This window comes from Mirounga leonina, unplaced genomic scaffold (genome assembly GCF_011800145.1).
Source record: "Mirounga leonina isolate KUSES-001 unplaced genomic scaffold, KU_Mleo_1.0 Mir_175, whole genome shotgun sequence".
Lineage (NCBI taxonomy): Eukaryota > Metazoa > Chordata > Mammalia > Carnivora > Phocidae > Mirounga > Mirounga leonina.
In genome coordinates, this window is record NW_023270453.1 from 27,262,368 (window position 1) to 27,282,066 (window position 19,699).

The window sequence follows — 19,699 nt, forward strand, 5'->3', positions numbered from 1 at the left end:
CCCTTTGTTCTCGTATTACTTTCCAAAAATGACTTTATTAAACCACTTGGGGCAATGAATTGGGAGAAGGGAGATGTCTGGGGGTTGTGGGCGGGGTGGGGGGGTGGCTCTCATTTTCTCTCTGACTGTCTCCTGAGCCCACCTCGGAGAGAAAATTAAAGGTGCCGGGTATTTCAATGACGGAAGCAGTCCTCCAGTGTTTGAAGACTGCCTCTCTGAATGTCTCCAAGCAGTCATGTCGGCACACTATGCTAATAGTCAGATTACAGTGTTTGTCTTAAAATAGCAATAATATCCTGGCTATTTCATGCTTCAGTAAAATATTTAAATTGAAATGGCATTTTTTTTTTCCTTTGGTGACTCAAACTTGGTTGCATTTTAATAATCCTCTTGCTCTCAGTAACTAGAGTCCAAGCCACCCATTGGGGTATCTCGGGTAATGATGGGGTCCCACATCATCTTGCTGTTGTTGAGTTGCTGCTCTGATTGAGGCTTGTGGTATGAGGACAGGGAAGTTTCCTCTACATTCCTAATAACTGTTCTCTATTTCAAGTCTCTATCCAGTTCCACAGCAGCAAGCGTGGACAGAAAACCTAAGGTCTTGGCTTTTTTCAAAAAAATATTTTGTGTATTTATCAGCAACCCAGGAAAGTCCGGGCACTGAAGATCTGATGTTAGGTTTGCACATCTCTTGCAGCACTTGCTGGATGATGTGGGGGTTCTGTGCAAAGCCGAATCACCCTCCCCACCACCTCAGGACACCCACAAGCACCCTGACTCAGTAGATACCAGAATCTTTGTGATCATCCCATTTATTTAGGGAAAGGTGGGGGCTTGGCATTGGAGTAGAAGAAAGAAGGCAGCTTCTACAAAATGAGGGACTATCTAGCCAGAATGCTCCGAATAATTTTCATCTGTCACTGTCACCTACGTGAAGTTGGCCTTGGCCTTCAACCTGTTCACGTGCCCAAGATCTGCCTTGACCTGGAGTACCAAAGGTGCCCTTAATGCGAATGTATTTTTCCAGAAAACACACTTCAGCCAAGCTAAGAATCCAGGAACACCACTAGGGAGGAAACAAAGACATCTCTGAAGCCATTTGAAGGTAAAAAAGAATTCTGTAGGAAGTACAATGATCTTAATTAAATATTAGCCGTAATTAGCCCGAAGTGCAAATGTTGGGAATATTAATAGGGTCTCTCTGGAACAGCTGTCAGTGTTAATAAGTAACTGTGGGGGGTCCCACTAACATCTGTTTGAGGACTTCAGAGCAGGAGTGCCGTCCAGAGCCTCGTGGACTTGAACGCTACCTGTGGGCTCCTTGGTGACCATGGACACACTCCCTAGAGCTTGGTGCCCTGGGTTTGCCAGAATGGCACAAGGTTTGGATGGTTTGTCCCCAGTTGGCCCTTGCCTTTCCTAGGACAGCCTCAGAACCTTGTAATGCTAGACCCTGGGCTTGAGATGGCACAAATTTTCTAGGCTGTGGCTTTAACATGCACCAGAGGCTTGTCTGGCAAATGGAACACTGGTATTTCTGTATCAAGTACGCCAGCACTGACTCCCCATAGGGTGTAACACACCACCAGGTGGGTAGCAGGTCCTGAGGCCATGGTGTATGTATGACTGAGAGAGGTTCGTTTATTTCAAAACGGGAACAAACCTTTCCACCAGGTGATAGTCTTTCAAGGCCAGAGACACCTGGGCATCCATTTGGCTCCTGGCTTCCCTAAGAGCTACTTGTTGCTGTGACGATAATTTCCTAGTTCTGGACTGCAATCTCCTTCACAGCAAAGGAACATGGGATGAAAGAGGCACCGCATGCAAAGCAGGGATCCCAGGTCTTGGCGAGATTAACATTTGGGGCTAGATAATCCTTTGCGCAATGCACTGTCCCATGCATTGTAGGGTGTTTAGCACCATCCCTGGCCTCTCCCTACTAGATGTGAGCAGCAACCCTTCCCCCTCACTGGGAACAACCAAAAGTGTCTGCACACATTGTCACATGTCCCGGGGAGCAGTCACCCTGTGTAAGAAGTACTGACGCCAAACCCCCAGCACAATGCCTGGTACCTTCTAGGCCTGAGAAGAGAGCATCCCTCAGCATGCCTTCTGAGCATTAGTAAGAAGAAGAGATCCCTTTCACATGAGCACAGAAGCCTGAGGTCGTCATTGATCTTCCCCTCGGCAGCCCACTGTGCTGAGTCTGAAGCCTGCGTGTGCACGTGTGTGCTTATAACGTAGAGGTACAAAGATGGAAAGCACACTCTGAAGAAGACTTCTCCATTGGGCACCATCCTCGGCACCACCCATCCACAACTCTGGCTGAGCTTTCCTCCTTGGTTTAGGGAGAATGCACCCCCCTTTCTCTGTCTCCCGCTTTTACTGCCAACTTTATTTCCTGCCCAAACTTACCATTACTTCCGCAACGGTGGCTTCTTACTTGATGTCCCCATATTTAGTGATAACTTTGCCACCTTGATTTAAAAACTTTTTCCGCAAAGGGCCAATATGGTTAAATAATTTAGATTTTGTGGGTCTCTCACAACTACTCAACTCTGACATTATAGCCCGATGAGCATGGCTGTGTCTCAATAAAACTTTATTTACAAAACAACCAGTGGGCCAGATTTGTCCCATGGATCATTTGCCAACCCCTTTTCTATCCCCCCACCCCACCACCCTATGTCCTGTTGCCAGATTAAGCTTCTCAGAGCCCAGCGTTCATTATTCGAGCATGCATTCGCTTAGCAAGTGCTGATAAATGCCTACTTAGCAGCTAGCATGCCATGGGACACTGGAAATTGAATGGAGAATGTGACACGGTCCCCAGCCCTGAGGACTCTCCCAGACAAATAAGCAGGCAGTGGCAGCACTAAGAATTATGTGAGACGTGGCCACAAGCTACAGTGGAGCATAAGTGGGCTCAGTGTCAAGGAAGGCTTGCTAGAGGACTTGGCCTGGGACCTGAAAGGACATTCAAGACTAGCCAGGCAAGGGAGTAGGGAGGGTTTTCCAAGCAGAGGGGCAGCGAATGGGTAGACTTGATGGGTGTGGAGAGTATGGAGTGACTGTTGGCTTCCTGAGGGCAGGCCTTTCTCCTTCAGATGCAGAGAGAGCTCAGATCCCAACAGAAAGCCCTTGCAGTTTTTTGGGAACCTGTGGGGGAGAGATCACTGTTCCTGAGACTGCTCTGCTATGTGGAAAGGCCTATGTGTCCCCATAAAAGTGTTTTCTGCTAGAGGCAGAGGGGAGGAAAGCTTTTTCTTTGTGTGAGCATCTCTCTGCTGTTGCTTGTGGGATCATTTCATGCTCCCCTATGGGGCCACACCTGGAGTTTTCACTAGCCTGGCTTTCAATTCAAAGAAGCAGCAGATTGAAGGGGGGGGGGGGGCTGAAACAGACCTTTGGGCAGAAGTAGAATCTGGCACAACGAATTTCCCTTTGGAGGGTTCTCAAGATCCCAAACTTCTCATCAGCCAGAAAGAAGTGGCTCTGCATGGAATTTGCATACAGAGAGCTGTGTTCCTTAAGCAGCCCTGTAGAAGAGAAGGATGCTGGTTGGCTTATAAATGGGAGAGGATGTTTCTGTTCTTATTAGTCCAGACTCTTTTGGTTGTAAGTAACAGAAAATAAAACTATCTTACCCAAAAGGAGGCATTTACTGACTCATGTAACTGAAGCAAACAGTGGTGTTATTAACTGCAGGTAAAGCTGGATCCAAGGCTTCACGTGATATCACCGGGACTCAGTTGACCTGTTTCTCATTTTCTGGGCTCCGTTTTCCCCTGGGTTGGCTTCTGCTTTAGGTGGGTCCTTTTCAAGTGGCAGTTGTTGGCAGATCTAGGGTGGCATTATTTTTACAGCTGCCAATCCCAGAGGAAGGAGAACTTCTTCCCCAAACTCCAGGAACCTCGCCTCCTTGGTGTTGCTAGAGGTGAACTCACTAACTGGCTTAGATAGATGGGCGTGAACCCATGTCCCTGTGACTGTGACCGTGGAACCCTCTGAATAGCCAGGGTCATGTGACTGTGTCTGGAGGTAAGCTGCGGCAGGGCTCAGCTCCATCTGCACTCTGTGGGCTGAGAGTGGACGTGTCCCCTAAAAGGAACCCAGGCGTTATTACGAAGCAGCAGTGATAATGTGGCTTCCCAAGGATGGTCAGGGTTAACTTTCCACGTGCAGGGATCCAACCACAGCGCAGACAGACCCTGCACAGCCCCAAACGCGAGGAAAAGACGTGAGACAGAAAGTAAGCAATGGTTGTGCATTTCTGCTTCCAATGCACAGACATTTGGAGACATTCGTCTGGGGGAGGAAAGGGCATGATGGGAATGTTTTCACTTGTAAAATGTTTTAAACTTATCCTAAGCTTAGTTCTCTTCAAAGTGTCATCTTTAACATTCTAATTAAGGTCCCCTCTAAACAAATGCACAAGCTCTGTGCACGGCTCCGAGAATAAACTCTTTTTTTTTTTGGTTCCCTTCTCTGTCATAATGTTTTTGCTGCACTCAAGCTGCTTTAGCTGGAGAGGCTCTCGAATGTTGGTGGCGGGGACCGAGGAGATGTGAGCAATTCTGACATTTTTGCCCTGGTATCATTCTATGAGGGCTGAAGTCACATCTGATTGACCGTGGACAATGGGAGAGGCAGCTCTTTGGTGTGCTTAATTGCTAAGCTTCTCTCTCTCTCTCTCTGATTGATCTCTTTTCATGATCTCATGAGATCATGAAAAATTTGGGCCTCTGGGTTACAGTTTCTGGTGCAGTGTGCATGGGTGAGCATGCCTGTGTGTGTGTGTGTGTGTGTGTGTATAGGGTAGTAGAGTTATGAGGGTCTGGGTCGGGTAGAGAGAGATAGATGTTTCCTGAAATAGAAGCATTTGAATTCAGGGTTTTTTTTATTCTTTTGACTTGACTGTAATGATCACGCTGCATGTTTTGCCTAGATTGGAAGGGTGAATTGTTATATAATACTCTGTGCTTATAAAAAATAAGGCGGGGCGGGGGGAGGCATTGACTAATGAGGTTAAGTCCAGCATTTTGTAAAGATACTTAAAATGGTGAACACAGTATCACAGAGTGCCATCTTTGTCCAAATTAGGTCTTGAATGTCCATTGGCTGCTTCATATTGGCGTGGGAATATCACACACACACACACACACACACACTGTGACCATTAAAAGGACTTCCCCCATCCCATTATGTGAGCCAAGTCACATAAAACTTTGATTAAATTCAAATGCTTAGATGAATTGTCTCTGCTCTCAAGAACACACACGTTCAATTTAATCTCTCTTGGCATTTTAAGTACCAAATCAAGGCTCTGCTATCGCTGGAGACAACTATATGCTCATATGTTCCAAAATGGGAACGAAATAAGGAGGATCTGCCAGAAAAATCTAATCGGGCAGAGCACAGAACCTCCGTCTTTGGCTATGGGGCTGGAAGGTATGGGGAAAGTGACTGCATCTTGCTGAACCTCGATTTCTGCATCTGCGCAATGGGGTTATGTCTGTATACATGCTGAGCACTATTTCCTTATCGAGTCTGGGGAAGACGAAGTGGGATGCGTTCATCTCGGGCTCTTGGCATAGTGCTGGCCCCTGCAGAGTGTTGGGGGGAGCACTAGTCCTTGGGCCCCAGGGAAGGGGTCTGCCTGGTGCCCTCTCACGGTGTTCTCACCCTCTCTCCCCCTTTCTGATTTTTTTTAGGGTAATCAGGAAGCAGCAGCTGCCCCGGACACAATGGCTCAGCCTTACGCTTCGGCCCAGTTTGCTCCCCCTCAGAACGGCATCCCCGCGGAATACACGGCCCCTCATCCCCACCCCGCGCCAGAGTACACAGGCCAGACGACCGTCCCCGAGCACACGTTAAACCTGTACCCTCCCGCCCAGACGCACTCGGAGCAGAGCGCAGCGGACACCAGCGCGCAGACCGTGTCGGGCACCGCCACAGTAAGTGGGCGCGCGTCCTGGGTAGGCGGGTGGGTGGGGGTGACGACGCGGCGCCCGCCACCCGCCGGGGGCTACCACGGCGGAGCAGTCCCTGAGGCCGGCCCTCTCGCAGCGACTCGCAAAGTTCCCCTGTCTAGAGGCCTCCTCTCCTATTACTTAAATCAACACATTTTTCCTTAACTGCCTTTATTCGTAAAGGGAAACCTTCATCTAATTTCTGTTCCTATTGCACTGCCTTTTCTGGGATGATGTCCCCTTGGTAGAATCATACACTATGTAACTTTAACAGCTTTATGGAGATATAATTTGTATACCAGAAATTCACCTATTTTTGGTGTACAATTCACTGATTTCTAATATATTTGCAGACTTGTGCAACCAGTGGCACGATCTAATTTTGGAATATTTCCACCACCCAGAAAGAAACCTCATGCCCCTTTGCAGCTCCTCCCCATCCCAGCCCCTGTCTTCTTCAGCTTCTTCAGCCTCCTTCAGGCCTTTGCAATTTACCTGTGTTGTTCTGTATCTTGTGTGAGCCATAGGGCGGGGGAGGCCTGGGCTGCAAAGGGGCAGCACCAGAGAATTTTGCAGGGTCATGGGATGTTCCGTATTTTGATGGTGGCTGTTTACTTTATGCACCAAAAAAAGTACATCTTATTGCATGTGAATGCATTCAGTGGATTAAAAACAAGCAAACAAACAAAAAAGAAACATTTTATCACCACCATAAATTAAAAAACTAGCATTGTTGGCTATTAATCAAAGATAAGCCTAAACAAAAATAATTATTAAAATTAAACACTTGTTCGTTTGTGCGTGACCTAAAATAACCGCAAGATGTATATGTTCATTTGAGAAACCTTGTTCTGTGGGATTCTTTAGAAGCCTGGGCACGCCAAGCCGCTAGAGTAGAACGTTTCGTAGGTAGAAGGCAACTGTGCCTCTTTCTCCTGCCCCCAGACCTCTGGAAAACGAGTATTTGTGAGGAAATTTCTTGGTTTGCAGCAGGAGATTATTTTTTGGCCCTCAAAGTAACCATTTACTACTTTGCTACCTGGTACTTCATTTTGAGGTCAGATACAGAGATTTTTGAAAAATAGTATACATTCTAACATGGTCTATTGCCTGTCTCCCCTTTTTAATTGTGGTAAAATATGTTTATGACATGGAATTTACCATTTTAACTATTTTAATACATATAATTCAGTGGGATTGAGAACATTCACAGTTCAGTGCAACCATCACCATATCTAGTTCCAGAACATTTTCATCACCCCAGAAGGAAACCCCATACCTGTTACAAACACACTCCCCATTCCTACAAATGTGCTTTCTGTCTGTATGGATTGGCCCATTCTAGATATTTCATAAAAACAGAATTATACAATATATGACCTTTTGGTTCTGGCTTTTTTCACTTAGTAGAATGTTTTCAGGGTTTATCCACACTGTAGCATGTATCAGTACTTTGTTCCTTTTTATGACTGAATACTATTCCACTGTATGGTTATGCCACTTGTTTGTCTATTCACTGATGAGCATTTGAGTTGTTTTCATCTTTGGGTTTTTGTGAACAGTGCTATTTCCTGTTTCTATCTGGCTGTTCAGACTTAGCAACGAATTTATTAAATGGGTTTGCTGGTCTAGCAGGTGTCTATTATCAGCTGTGTTAACTACCAGGTTGGTGTTTATTTGGTTTTGGTTATTTTACGACAGTCAGTGTCAGTAGGGCTTTAGAAGGTTATTTTAGGACTGAAAAAGACATGTAATAATGTTCAATCAGACATTATCTATTAAGCTTCAATATGTGCCTACTATATTAACCTGCTATGGAAGATCCATTGTTCAGGCATATTTTTAAGCCTCTACTGTGGCTAGGACTCATACTAGGTGACATGGCTGAACCGAGCAGCAATGATCCTTTCCCTCTTATAACTTAGTGTGAGAGTCATAGAGTGAGCATGTGTCAATCAAACACCTGTATAAACACAAACTGTGATAGGTGCTCTTAAGGAAAAGACAGGTGCCATGGAGGATTAAGAAGAACAGGGGTACTGCATGCAGATGAGTAGTCTGAGACTCTTTCTTGAAGAAGATGATATTTAAGATGAGAAGATAAGCTTTCCAGGCAGAAGGAATACCAAGGTCAAGGTCCCAAGGTTGAAAAGATCTTGACTTGTCCAAAAAACTAGAAAGAGGCCAGTATGTCCAGGGCATGTGAAGAAGGTCCAGGGGTACGGTGGGAAAGGATGAAATGGGAACAGTCACCAGGGATCATATCCCATGGGCCTGGTGGGTTTGATAAGTGGGTGGAATTCCACATTAGGAGCAATAGGAATCCACTGAAAAAGTTTAAGCCAGAAGAGTTAGAAAGGGCAATCTTAAAAGGAAGGTTAACGGCGCATACCTAAAAGGAGATCTGAATCCATTCGAAAAGTTGTGATGCTCAACATCCTTCTGTCACAAAAAGAACTCTTTAGACATCAACACAAATTTAAACAGGGTGTTGGGTGTCCACAGAGCCTCAGGCACCGCAGTGCCATGAAATGGTGAGCACATATGCTCTCTTTCCTTAGAGAGATTTTTGGTCTGCTAAAGAGTATAGGATATGTGTTCTATTATGATTGTAATGTGATAAGCTCTAGAGCATGGATTTTTAAGGCTTTAATGTGTTTTGATGATGGAAGAAACACTTGCTAAGGGATGTGCCTCAACACCATGGTTGAGGGGATATACAGTTCATAATCTTCTGGTTGCTGTTAGTAACAGAAAATTCAGGAGGAAATGCATTGGCTTATACAACAAAAGGTCTCAAAGGACGGTTGACTTTAGACACAACTTGGTGGTTGGCACACATGTGTTAGGTTCCAACAAGATCCGCCTGTGGCTCTTCTTCCTCTTGCTCACCTTTATTCTCTAGTTTTGTATGATGGTCCCTGAAAGTTCAGGCTCCTGATACCATACCAGGTTCCTAGGGAAAGACTCTTGGATTAATCCATGCAGACAAGCCCTGGGAACCACTCTCTTTCCCTGGTTTGCATTGTATTCTATCTGTTCAGTGGCTGAAGCTGAGAATGGGTGCCTCAGCCCTGGAGCCACTGAGGAGCCCCATATCCAAATATAGAGACCAAGCATGGGTCCACCAGAGTCAATGATAAGGTGCTTAGGATCTTCTTACTAACGGTATTAAACAGATAGAAACTGGTCAGAACTAAGGGTGAGCCATTTGTATGGAGAAGCTTAAACAGATACATTTGCCAAGCATCAGGAATGGAGAGAAGTACAGGCAGATCACTGAAAAACTCACAGGTGGCAAGGTTTGGAAGGCAAGGAGCTACTGACATGAATGGGGTCTCCAGACTGGAGGTTGAACCGGAAGAGTGTTGTCAGGGCTGCCTGGCAGGTGTGAACTCAGAAGACATTACTGAAGCCGGCATCACTGGAGACAGGGAGAAAGCAGTGCACTAGAGTGCTGAGGAGAGATACCAGGGGGCCAGGACTTGAGAAGTAAGTGGGAATGGTTGGGGTTAGAGTGCACTACCCATCATGAGCACTTGCAGTCAAGAGAAAGAAAAGATAGCAACTGAGGAGCATGAGAGTTCAGAGGAAGCAGTTTGTACAAGAGTAGATTTCAGTTCCTATTTTATGCCAAGGAGAAGGCACCTGTGGGGGCAGGTGGAGGGACCGAGAACAGGAGGTAGGGAATGATGACTCAGGAGAGAAGGTGATCAAGGGTGTACACATACAGCAGGTAGTCTAGGAAAGGGGAGGAGATACTTTATTTTTTTATAGCTTTATTAATATATAATTGACACACAATAACCTGTGTGTATTTAGGGCATGCAATTTGATAAGTGATGACATATGTACATATGGTGTAACCAACATTTCCATCACCCCAAAGCTTTCTCCTACCTCTCTACAATCTTTCCTCCTGCCCTCTACCTCATTCCCCAGAGGGACCCACAGATCTGCTTCTTTCACTATAGCTTAGTTTTTAGTTTCTAGAAGTTTAGAACAAGAAAGTCAAACATTATGTACCCTTTTTGCCTGGCTTCTTTCACTTAGCATCATTGCTTTTAGATTCCTCTGACTTGTTAGATCTGTAGCTCACTGCTTTTCATTGCCAAGTAGCGAGCCATTGTGTGGATGCCCCACAGTTTGTTGATCCATTTGCTCATTGATGGGTATTTTGGTTGTTTTCAGCTTTGGGTCACTACAAATAAGGCTCCTATGAAATTTGGGGAACATTTCAGGTTTGAAATAGAAGAGAAATGTCTTGGTCCATTTGGGCTGCTGTAATAAAATCCCACAGACTGGCTTATAAAGATCAGAAATTTGTTGCACACAGATCTGGAGGCTGTAAGTCCAAGATCAAGGTGCCAGTGTGGTCGAGTGAGGGACCCTTCCTGGTTCATAGCTGAGTTTTCTCACTGTGTCCTCACATAGCAGAAGAGGTGAGCGAGCTCTCTGGATGTCTTTTATAAGAACACTAATCCCATTCATGAGGACTCCCCCTCATGACCTGATCACCTCCTAAAGCCTCCTAAACACCTCCTAACACCAACCCTGGGGCTTTAGGATTCCAGCATGTGAATGGGGGGGAGGCACGAACATTCAGACCACAGCAAGAAGAGTGGATATGTGTGGAAATCGAGAAATCTCCAAGTGAGGAGCTCCTTCTCTGTTGCCTTCCTGTTCTCAGGGATGAAGTCACCATCATCAGCTGACACAGAGAAGCAGAGGAATTTGGGAGCAATAGAATGATTCCTGAATTTGGACAAACATGCTAAGAATCTGGTTCAGATGATTCCTAGGGTGTCTGAGGGGCAATGGGCGCCTCTCTGAGCTGGGAGCGTGTGAATTTGTGGAGGGTTGCTTAGCCGGCCCCTTTGTCTTCTCCAGCAACATTTGGGTAAGACACGCTGTCCCTGGGAGTTTCAAAGCAAGGGGAACCATTCTAAACTGGAGGAGGGGGTTACCTGGCCTCAGGAAGGGGCAGGAACGTAGAAGAGGCCATCTTGTTTTCTACTACACATGATTCCATGCATATGCTTTTCTCTCTTGGCCAAGACAGAAGGTGTTTCTGCTGTCCATGACACACTTCTCAGTTGTACTTTACTGACCCAACCGAGCAGAACTTGGTCTGTGAAAAGTGAGCTTCAAACTGTCTCTGCAAAAAATCCTCACGCCTTTACTGAGTGTACCTTCCCTCCACTCCAGGTTCTGTGCTAACCTGAGGAAGGAATTCAACCCCGAGTGGGTCAGACCCACGTTCTCCTAACCCTGGAGTCCATGGCCCTGTATTTGCATGCCTATGTTATTCTCCACAGGGTCGTATTGTGCCTGAGTTACCCTAACTGTCCTTGTGCACGGTTCTTAATGCCAGTCGGAGGGCACTGTCGAGGACATCATTTCTTTGAGAAACCAAGTAGTTTTGGGTATGAGAAAACATCCATCCATCTGGTAGGCTCCAAGAACATCTAATATATGCACATGATTTAACACAAAATACAAAATCTGTAAAAGGGAAACAGGATGCACCCAGAGCTCCCAACCAGAACTGAGCAAAGTACAGACAGAAAAGACCTACCAGGTCATCCCCTCCATTCCCCAAGGGCTGAGAGGAGTCCCTGCAGGACATGTTTCTGCTGGGTGTCTATTCAAGGTAGGCCTCCAAACACATCGTGGATCGCCGTGTTGACAGGACCAATGCTCTGTTATCTTAGCTACTGCTCCTGACAAGGTATTTTACTCTTGACATATTATAATTAGAGATTTGCAAGTAGTGAATTCTCCATGTATCTCCAATAGCAACTTAACTTCTATTTTTAACACCTCTGCAGTCTGTGTAAAGTCTCCCACCAGCTCTGGGATCTGATGGGAGAAAGAATGTGGGTCCTAGGGCGAGGTCCCCAAGCTCTGGACTCTGTTGACAGGGACAGGAGCTGCTTGAGGAGCCAAGTCCCTGACCTTCAGCCGCTTCCAACTACAGCGTCAACTGGGTCTCCAGATTTCCTTAATACCTTTAAGAAGTGAAGACATTGGTTGGTGATGACTTCCTGTTCTCATCCCCTTTAAAGACTGGCTCTGCTTTTGAATCCGGGTGTGTAGCTGAGGTGTGGGGAAAACTCAGTGCATTCCCTTTTGTCTGTTAGCTGCTGCTGTTGTTGATATTAATATTATATTAAATTATTAAATTTTAATTATTAAATTATAAATTACATTATTATTATATTAAAGCAACTCAAGTTTGTGGTTAAAAAAGCCACACTTTAGAAAAGGGTATACAATGAAAACCAAAGTTTCTTAGTGCCCACAAGCCCAGTTCTTCATCTCCTTGCAAGAAATAACAGTTACCAATTCCTTATCTTTCCTTCCAGAAATGTCTTGTGCCAGTGGGAGCATATGCCTGTGTCTTGGTCCATTCGGGCTGCTATAACGAAAATACTACAAACTGGGTGGCTTATAAACAGCAGGCGTTCATTTCTCACGGTTGTGGGGCTGACAAGTCTGAGACCATGGCACTGGCGGTGGCCATGTCTGGTGAGGGTGCACTTCCCACTGTGTCCTCACATGGTGGGAGGGGACGAGGGGCTCTCTGGAGCTTCTTTATGAGGCATCCACCCTTATGACCTGATCCTCTCCCAAATGCCCCATCTCCCAATATCATCACCTTGGAGGGGATAGGATTTCTACATGTGAATTTTGGGGGACACAAACATTCAGTCTATAGCAGGCTTGCTGGTCTACTTCTCTCTCTATGTGTGTGTCTATCTCTATCTCTATCTCTCTGTCTCTGTCTCTCTCAACCTCTCTTCTGTCTTTCTGTCTCTAAATCAAATCTCTACCTCTCTAATTCCTCTTTCCAAAAGAACAGAATTAAGATAGTTTGAGAGTTGTCTGCCATCTGGGAAGAGGGAAAGGAAGGTTTGCCGCTGTTGACTGAGGCCTGCTATGGTCCACAGACCATGATGGATGCTGTGCACACCTCATCTCGTTTTGCCTCCACACCAAACCCTTTAAATGATACCCATACTCCCATTTTACATTGGGGAAACAGAGGCACCAAGAGGCTAAGGACACTGTGAGTTTGGGAGAGTTGTGAGTGGCAGAGTGGAGAGCCTTGCCCAGGTCTGTCTCATGTCAAAGTCTGGCTCTTTCCTCAATCTCTGGGGTATTCCCTACAAGGGCTCCCAGCTGGCAGCATAGGTGACCAGTGCCCGAGGCCAGGGCGAACAATCTAGAATTCTTCTGGTTTCTTTAGCCCTGCTCTCCGGTTTAGAGTAGCAGGTCAGTGAAGAACCTGGACTCCAGATTTGTTGGGATCAGACCTTCTGCTTCACCATTTAGGCTGGAGCATTTGACCTCTCTGCTCTGATCATCCCTCGTGTTCCCTCCCTCCTCTGAGGTTCTGCCCTTCTCCAAACCCCCTTCCTCTTCCCTTCTAAATACCCCTCAGAGCTGCGTCGGAGAACACCAGAGAGTTCCTCTGCCTGGTGGAGGACTTCGGCCTCACCTGCTCACATTCAAAGTTTGGCGAAATCATTGAGCCTGTCTAAAAATAGGCTGAGTAGCCATGTCAAAACAGGAAACGGGGAATAGCAATCTCAAAAATGATAGTCTTTGCTCAGTGAGTGTCAGACTATGTCCTAAGCACTTTTCATGCACAATTTCAAGTTATCTTGACTTTCTACCACCCCCCTCAAAAAAATATATATGAAGCATTATCATCCCCATATGAAGCATTATATAAGGAACCATGGCAAGGGACTTCCTGAAGTTCACTGTAGCTAATAGGGAGGAGCTAGAGCTCCAAACCAGGTGTGTCAGACTCAAGACCAAAGTCCTAATGAGGGCTTGAAGCCCAGAAGGCATCCCCAGGCACACCTAGGCACTCAAGCCAGGCTCTTCTCCATGTAAATTGTACGGAATGCTTTGCCTGGGAATCACCCATCCCACCCTGGGGAGGGCCCCCGCAGACCCAAGCATGTGCAATATTACAGGCTTAGCGTGTGCTCTTATTTGAGACCTGTGCCTTGAGCAAACTCCAATAACACGTTTCGGTGGCTTCACAATTATCTTTTCAGATGACAGTGTGGCTGAGCTGTTTTGTCCACACCAGTTCTATTTGCCTAAGGTTCACATTTACCTTAAGGACACAGGAACAGCCTCTTGTTCCCTCATGAGGCCAAGTATTATGCTTCTGCCTCCTGGATAACTTTAAAATAAATGGCCCATGGCTTTCAGGATAAATTAAAGGCCTTCATTCCCCAATACCCGGGCCATTTTACCATTCTAAAGCCCCTGTTCACCAGTTCCCAGTCCTGATAGGCCAAAAGGCATGATTAATCCCACCTTAGGATAACTCTGAGAGGGGCGGCCTGGCTGGGAGCATCAGAGACCCATGTGTGTAATGTCCTGTTACAGCACTAGGGTTATGGCCTCGGAATCCAGTGGAAGTGAAGGTTCTCATGACAGGTCAGAGATAAATACCATTCAGTATTGTCAAGAGCATCAGAGAAGAATCAAGTGAAGAGCCTGAAGTTCCCACTCCATTTCTGATGTGGAGTGGGACCATTGGCGTGTGACATAACCTCTCTGAGCCTCACTTGCTGCCTCCGTATATGTGAGGCTGAGAGCAGCAGTGACGTCCTGAGGAGATAATGCTGAGGCAGGGCTTCACAGTGACAGGCACACGGTAGATGCTCTACCATAAGAACCTTTCCAATTATGAGAAAAAAATCACATCATTCCTAATGGGAAATCAGAGTGTTCTCTTCTGTCCTGAATTTTTCATTCTCAAAATTCTTCAGGAGAATAAATTCATCCTAAGAATTGCATAACTTTCTGTGTTAAGAGTCAAACCAAGACTCAAAAATCCCCACATCTATTTTACAAGTAATTCTTACATTTAATGATTTTGATACGAATAGCTTCCAACCCCTCGTGTCTGAGTTCGACTGATGGGTGGCAGCTAGTCATTGACCTAATTATGTCCAGGCCATGCGCACATGAGGCTAAGATTTATTAGGGAAATATGCAATTGATGTTCTGTTTGTAGGGCTCAAAGCCACCTTGCTTTTGCTAAATGAGGAAAGATCAGACATACTCTGGGAGTGAGTTGGTGTTTCCTTCGGGGGACTTGATTGTCATGTTTGAGTCGCAGGTCTACTAGGCACTTGAAATGTTTCACCTTGGCTTTCTCTCCATCTGGTGTTTTGTGCTTATTCACACCCATATTCATTGTCATTAATTTTACACTCTCGGGATGACTAAGCAGTCTCTACCCTTGATGAAGATGTTAGTCTTTGAGCAAGTATCAGCACATGGTGTAGTTCTAAAGAGTTGGGTTAATGATTGGATAATCTGAAGATGAAGTGGGCTGTCTGTGAGCTGTACAAGTGGCTGGTCTAGGTGTTTGAAAAACCTAATTGCCTTTGCATGGCTCATAGCCCCATTAGGTGGTTTTGTTGCTTTTGCTTGTTTTTTCGTTTGTTTTTAAATGAACTAAGGAAGCAGGCACTCATCTGTTTTGTGTGCAGTATTTGAATCACTCATCAGCCAACCATAGCTCATGCTCTTAATTGGTGGCCATATATTCTACAAGTTTATATTGAGTTCATAGGAATTCTGTGCTCTATTTGGATCCTTGGCTGGAGAAAGTAGTTGGCTATGCCCTGTTAACTGAGGGTTCCTGGGTGCTTTGGCCAGACCCTTGGCATGTTAGCGCCAGAGGAAACCGAAGAGTCCACCTGGTGCATCTTCTCACTGTACAGATAGGAGATCATACAAGTTAAGGGCTGAAACTCAAATGCTTTCAGGTCCAGGCAAGTAACATACATGTTTGAGAGAGATCGGTTTATGATGGAGACATAGGTAAAAGAAATCATTAATTTTCTCCATTAACATAGGAAAGATAAAACCATAGGCAAGGTGCTATGTGACCCCTTGGTAGTGACACTGTTGTAGTCTAGAAGACACATGGACCATCCAAAGGGGTGCCCCCATCCGCCCATCCAATCACTGCCATATTGGATCGCTGACCCAGCATTATAGTATCTTTTGATGTTTTTTTAAAAATAAGCAGCTATTTGGATTTTTATGTGTTCTCTTGTTCACTCCTGTTTCACTCATTTTTGTTATCTGCCCAGCCTCTGAAGATATGAGTTTATAACCCCTGACTTAGTCTTGGAATCTTAATTTATTTTTTTTTAAACAAGAGGCAAAGTTATGAGCTTTAATCCTTCATTACAGGTGTATAAAAAAGACAACTTGAGGGCGCCTGGGTGGCTCAGTTGGTTAAGCGACTGCCTTCGGCTCAGGTCATGATCCTGGAGTCCCGGGATCGAGTCCCGCATCGGGCTCCCTACTCGGCAGGGAGTCTGCTTCTCCCTCTGACCTTCCTCCCTCTCATGCTTTCTGTCTCTCATTCTCTCTCTCTCAAATAAATAAATAAAATCTTTTAAAAAAAAAAAAAGACAACTTGAATGCTTCTGCATGACAGTGTAGAGAGTCATAGAAGGTTACAGCTTGAAATGACCATCTTGTCTGCCTGCTTCATTTATGAATGACACCAAGGCTCAGAGAGGGAAAGTGACCTGCCTGAGTTACACAGTGAATATCACAACAGGGATGTCCCAAAAGAAAATTTCCACTGTAACACTTCCCCCACTATGGATTCTACTGGCTGTGACCATCCTTTTTCCCTTCCATCTCCTCGATTCTGTAGTAGTTTTCAAAATCCGCTTACTTGGGGTTATCTCTGCATTGAAATGGATAAAACCTGGTATCTTTAGGAGCAGTTCAGACTATGACTTGGGGCTCCATTTCTCTTTGACATCTTACTTTGGTTCCTAGCCAGAGGTTGCAGAGCCTTACTCACACCTTAGAAGGCTTCCAGACTTCTAAAAAGAGTCCTTATTTCCCTTCTTCTCTCCTGCTGATCCTGTTGGTTAGGTTGAAGAGGCTGTGCTCATTCAGTGGTGTTATGTATTCCAACCAGCTCTAGTCTGAATCACTTCTGAGTCAAAACACTCTAACTAGGGGGTCTGGGTTTCTGCCTTTGCATCCCTGGAAAGGAGAGAGGCTGTCGGATAGTCAAATTATAACCTTTTCTGTACAGCTGCGTCCAAGTTACCGCACAAGCTCCCTGAGGGGCAGAAGCTCCAAGGCTGGGCTCTGCCCTCCATAGAAGACCAAACAAAGCCTTTGAGGCAGGTGAGCCTGGTAGGTGAGCCAAGCAGAATGGAGAGCCCTAGGGGCTCTTCAACTCCTGGACTTCGGAGAGAAGGTCACTACAACCCGGACAATAAGCCATCCCTCCTGCGTCAGGAATGTATCAGGCTCAAGGACTTGATTTTTATGTGATCTCGATGTCCTTGGGACAAAGCTACATGGGCAAATTTGTTCTTTGATAGACCGAGGTTTGTAGCCTGTACAGACCTAAACAAACCAGGCCATTGGGACCAAGATGATTTGAAACCTTAACAGTTGCAGACTTGTTTTGGAAGTAAAAAAGGCAGTTTTTTTCCTTTAAAAATTAATAGAGTGAGTTACAAATAATACAATTCAAAAAGTTTGGGTTACACTGGTCTTTTAAAAGTGAAAAATATAAATGTGCATCCTAATTGGTAGGAAAACAAATGGAAATTTCTTGGGCTAAAAAGAATTAAAAAAAAAAAGAGGCAGCTGTCATTTATTAATAACGAATGAGGAACAGTAACTAGCATTTAGTGAGCACATACTAGATGCCTAGTGCAGTGATGCTACAAACTTTATGTGCATGACCTGGGTGAATCTTACAGCATCCAGAGGAGGCGGGGACCATAACTGACCCCTTGTTACCTAAGTGAGAGAACCAGAGCATAGAGAAATCAAGGAGACTGCCCAAGGTCACATCACAGAGCCAATAAGGCAGAGCAGGGATTTAGAGGCAGCTAATCCAACTCCAGAATCCACTCTATCATTCACTCCAAGAGCCAAGCACTATGGCACATTTTCTTCACATTCCATAGCCCATCGAGGGATGGATGTGACGATACCAGAATTATAGATGAGGAAATAGAAGCACAGATGTTAAGTCACTTGCCCCAGGGCCCTACAGCTAATAAAGGGAGGAATGTAAATGCAAGCAGAGGTCTGGCAGATTCCTAAACCCACATTGTGTGACTTCCCCATCAGAAGTAGTTTATTTTACCTAAATGACATTCTCTGTTATTTTAATCATGATATCATAGCAGACAAATGTGTTAATAATCTTTGTCCCCATAATTCTTTGTTTAGCTGAAAACTGCCTCAATTTACACACACACACACACACACACACTGTTTCTCTGTCTGATCCCTCTCCTCCCATCCCCCAAACACCCCAGACCCCCAGGGCATCCAGTGGCCCCATGGAGTGAAAAGGGCCTCAAACCTTTTGGCAAGATGGCTAAGGAAGCCTGGATCTCCCAGAGAAACTTGCTACAAGGAAATCGCTAATTATAACCCAAATTGTATTTGACTTCTGCATCTTTGCTTCACATTGTAACACTGCAATTTAAAGAGATTGTTCCCTGGCCTTTTTTAGGGGAAGAGATTAACTACCGTTTTCTTGCTAAGAAAAGCAGTGGTGACAGCACCACAGGAATGACAGGAGGTGGGCCCATCCCGCCTTCCCTCTACCCAGATTGCACGTGGGCGCCGGGTTAGCAATTATGCAAGGAATTGCCTGGGGTTCCAGGCACTGTCTCTGGGTGACACCCATCTGGCCTCACCAAAGGGAGAGAGAAGATGAGGATGGGGCAGGCTTGAGAACAAGAGTCTCTTTGAGTCCAGGAGTGGAAGTTTGGAGGCAGAAGGCAAGCAAGGTGCATTAGTCCTTGGATTTGGGGGTCTTCTCCCGTTTTGAGCCACTGGCACTCTTGACAAAGACTAGAGAGGACCTGGTCAGAGGTTGAAAAGGAGAGTTGCAGGCATTACCTGGACTTCAGAGCCTTGGCTGTCTTTCTGTCTGATCCAGCTGTCAATGGGATGCAAAGCCCCTTGCTGGCACCCCGTTTTCCCTCTTCTCTCCAGCCTTCCCCAGGCCTTTAGTATCAGTGTTAAGCCAGGTCAAAAGTTGGCAAACTATGACCAGTGGGTCAATACTGGCCCACTGCCTGTTTTTGTCAATAAAGTTTTATTGGAACACAGTTGCACCAATTCATTCATGTATTGACTATGCTGCTTTGCTTTTGCAGAGCTGAGTAATTACAACAGACATATAACCCAGTGAGCTGAAAATACTATTTTCCTCTACTTAAAAGGTTCGCTGATTCCTGATCCAGGCCAAAGTTTACATATTGTTGGCCTGCTGGCTTTATTTAGACCTCAGGCCTGTTTTGTTGGGTTCACAAATGGAATGAATTGCCTACATTTTGAAATAGGAGATTTCACAGTATAGTCTGGCTCTGATTAAAAAATGGAAAAGTTTAGGGGCGCCTGGGTGGCTCAGTCGTTAAGCGTCTGCTTTCGGCTCAGGTCATGATCCCAGGGTCCTGGGATCGAACCCCACATCGGGCTCCCTGCTCCACGGGAAGCCTGCTTCTCCCTCTCCTACTCCCCCTGCTTGTGTTCCCTCTCTCAGTGTGTCTCTCTCTGTCAAATAAATAAATAAATAAAATCTTTTTTTAAAAAAATGGAAAGGTTTAACAGAGCACAGCAGCGGTGTGCTAATGTTGAGGGTAACCTGTCTCTCGAGGCTGTTTGCCGTGGTC

General features: G+C 45.6%; 1 protein-coding gene across 6 annotated transcripts in view; it reads left to right on the top strand.

Moving 5' to 3' along the window:
• Nucleotides 1–19,699, top strand: part of RBFOX1 (RNA binding fox-1 homolog 1) — a 334,649-nt gene that overhangs the window by 154,968 nt on the left and 159,982 nt on the right. For 5 of the 6 annotated variants that reach the window (XM_035022228.1, XM_035022232.1, XM_035022226.1 and 2 more), the window contains one exon: nucleotides 5,715–5,957. In XM_035022228.1, the coding sequence (XP_034878119.1) occupies nucleotides 5,715–5,957 (243 nt within the window). Of the gene's footprint in view, nucleotides 1–1,029; nucleotides 1,106–5,714; nucleotides 5,958–19,699 lie in introns of those variants that run through there. The other variant, XM_035022230.1, reaches the window with a different exon arrangement.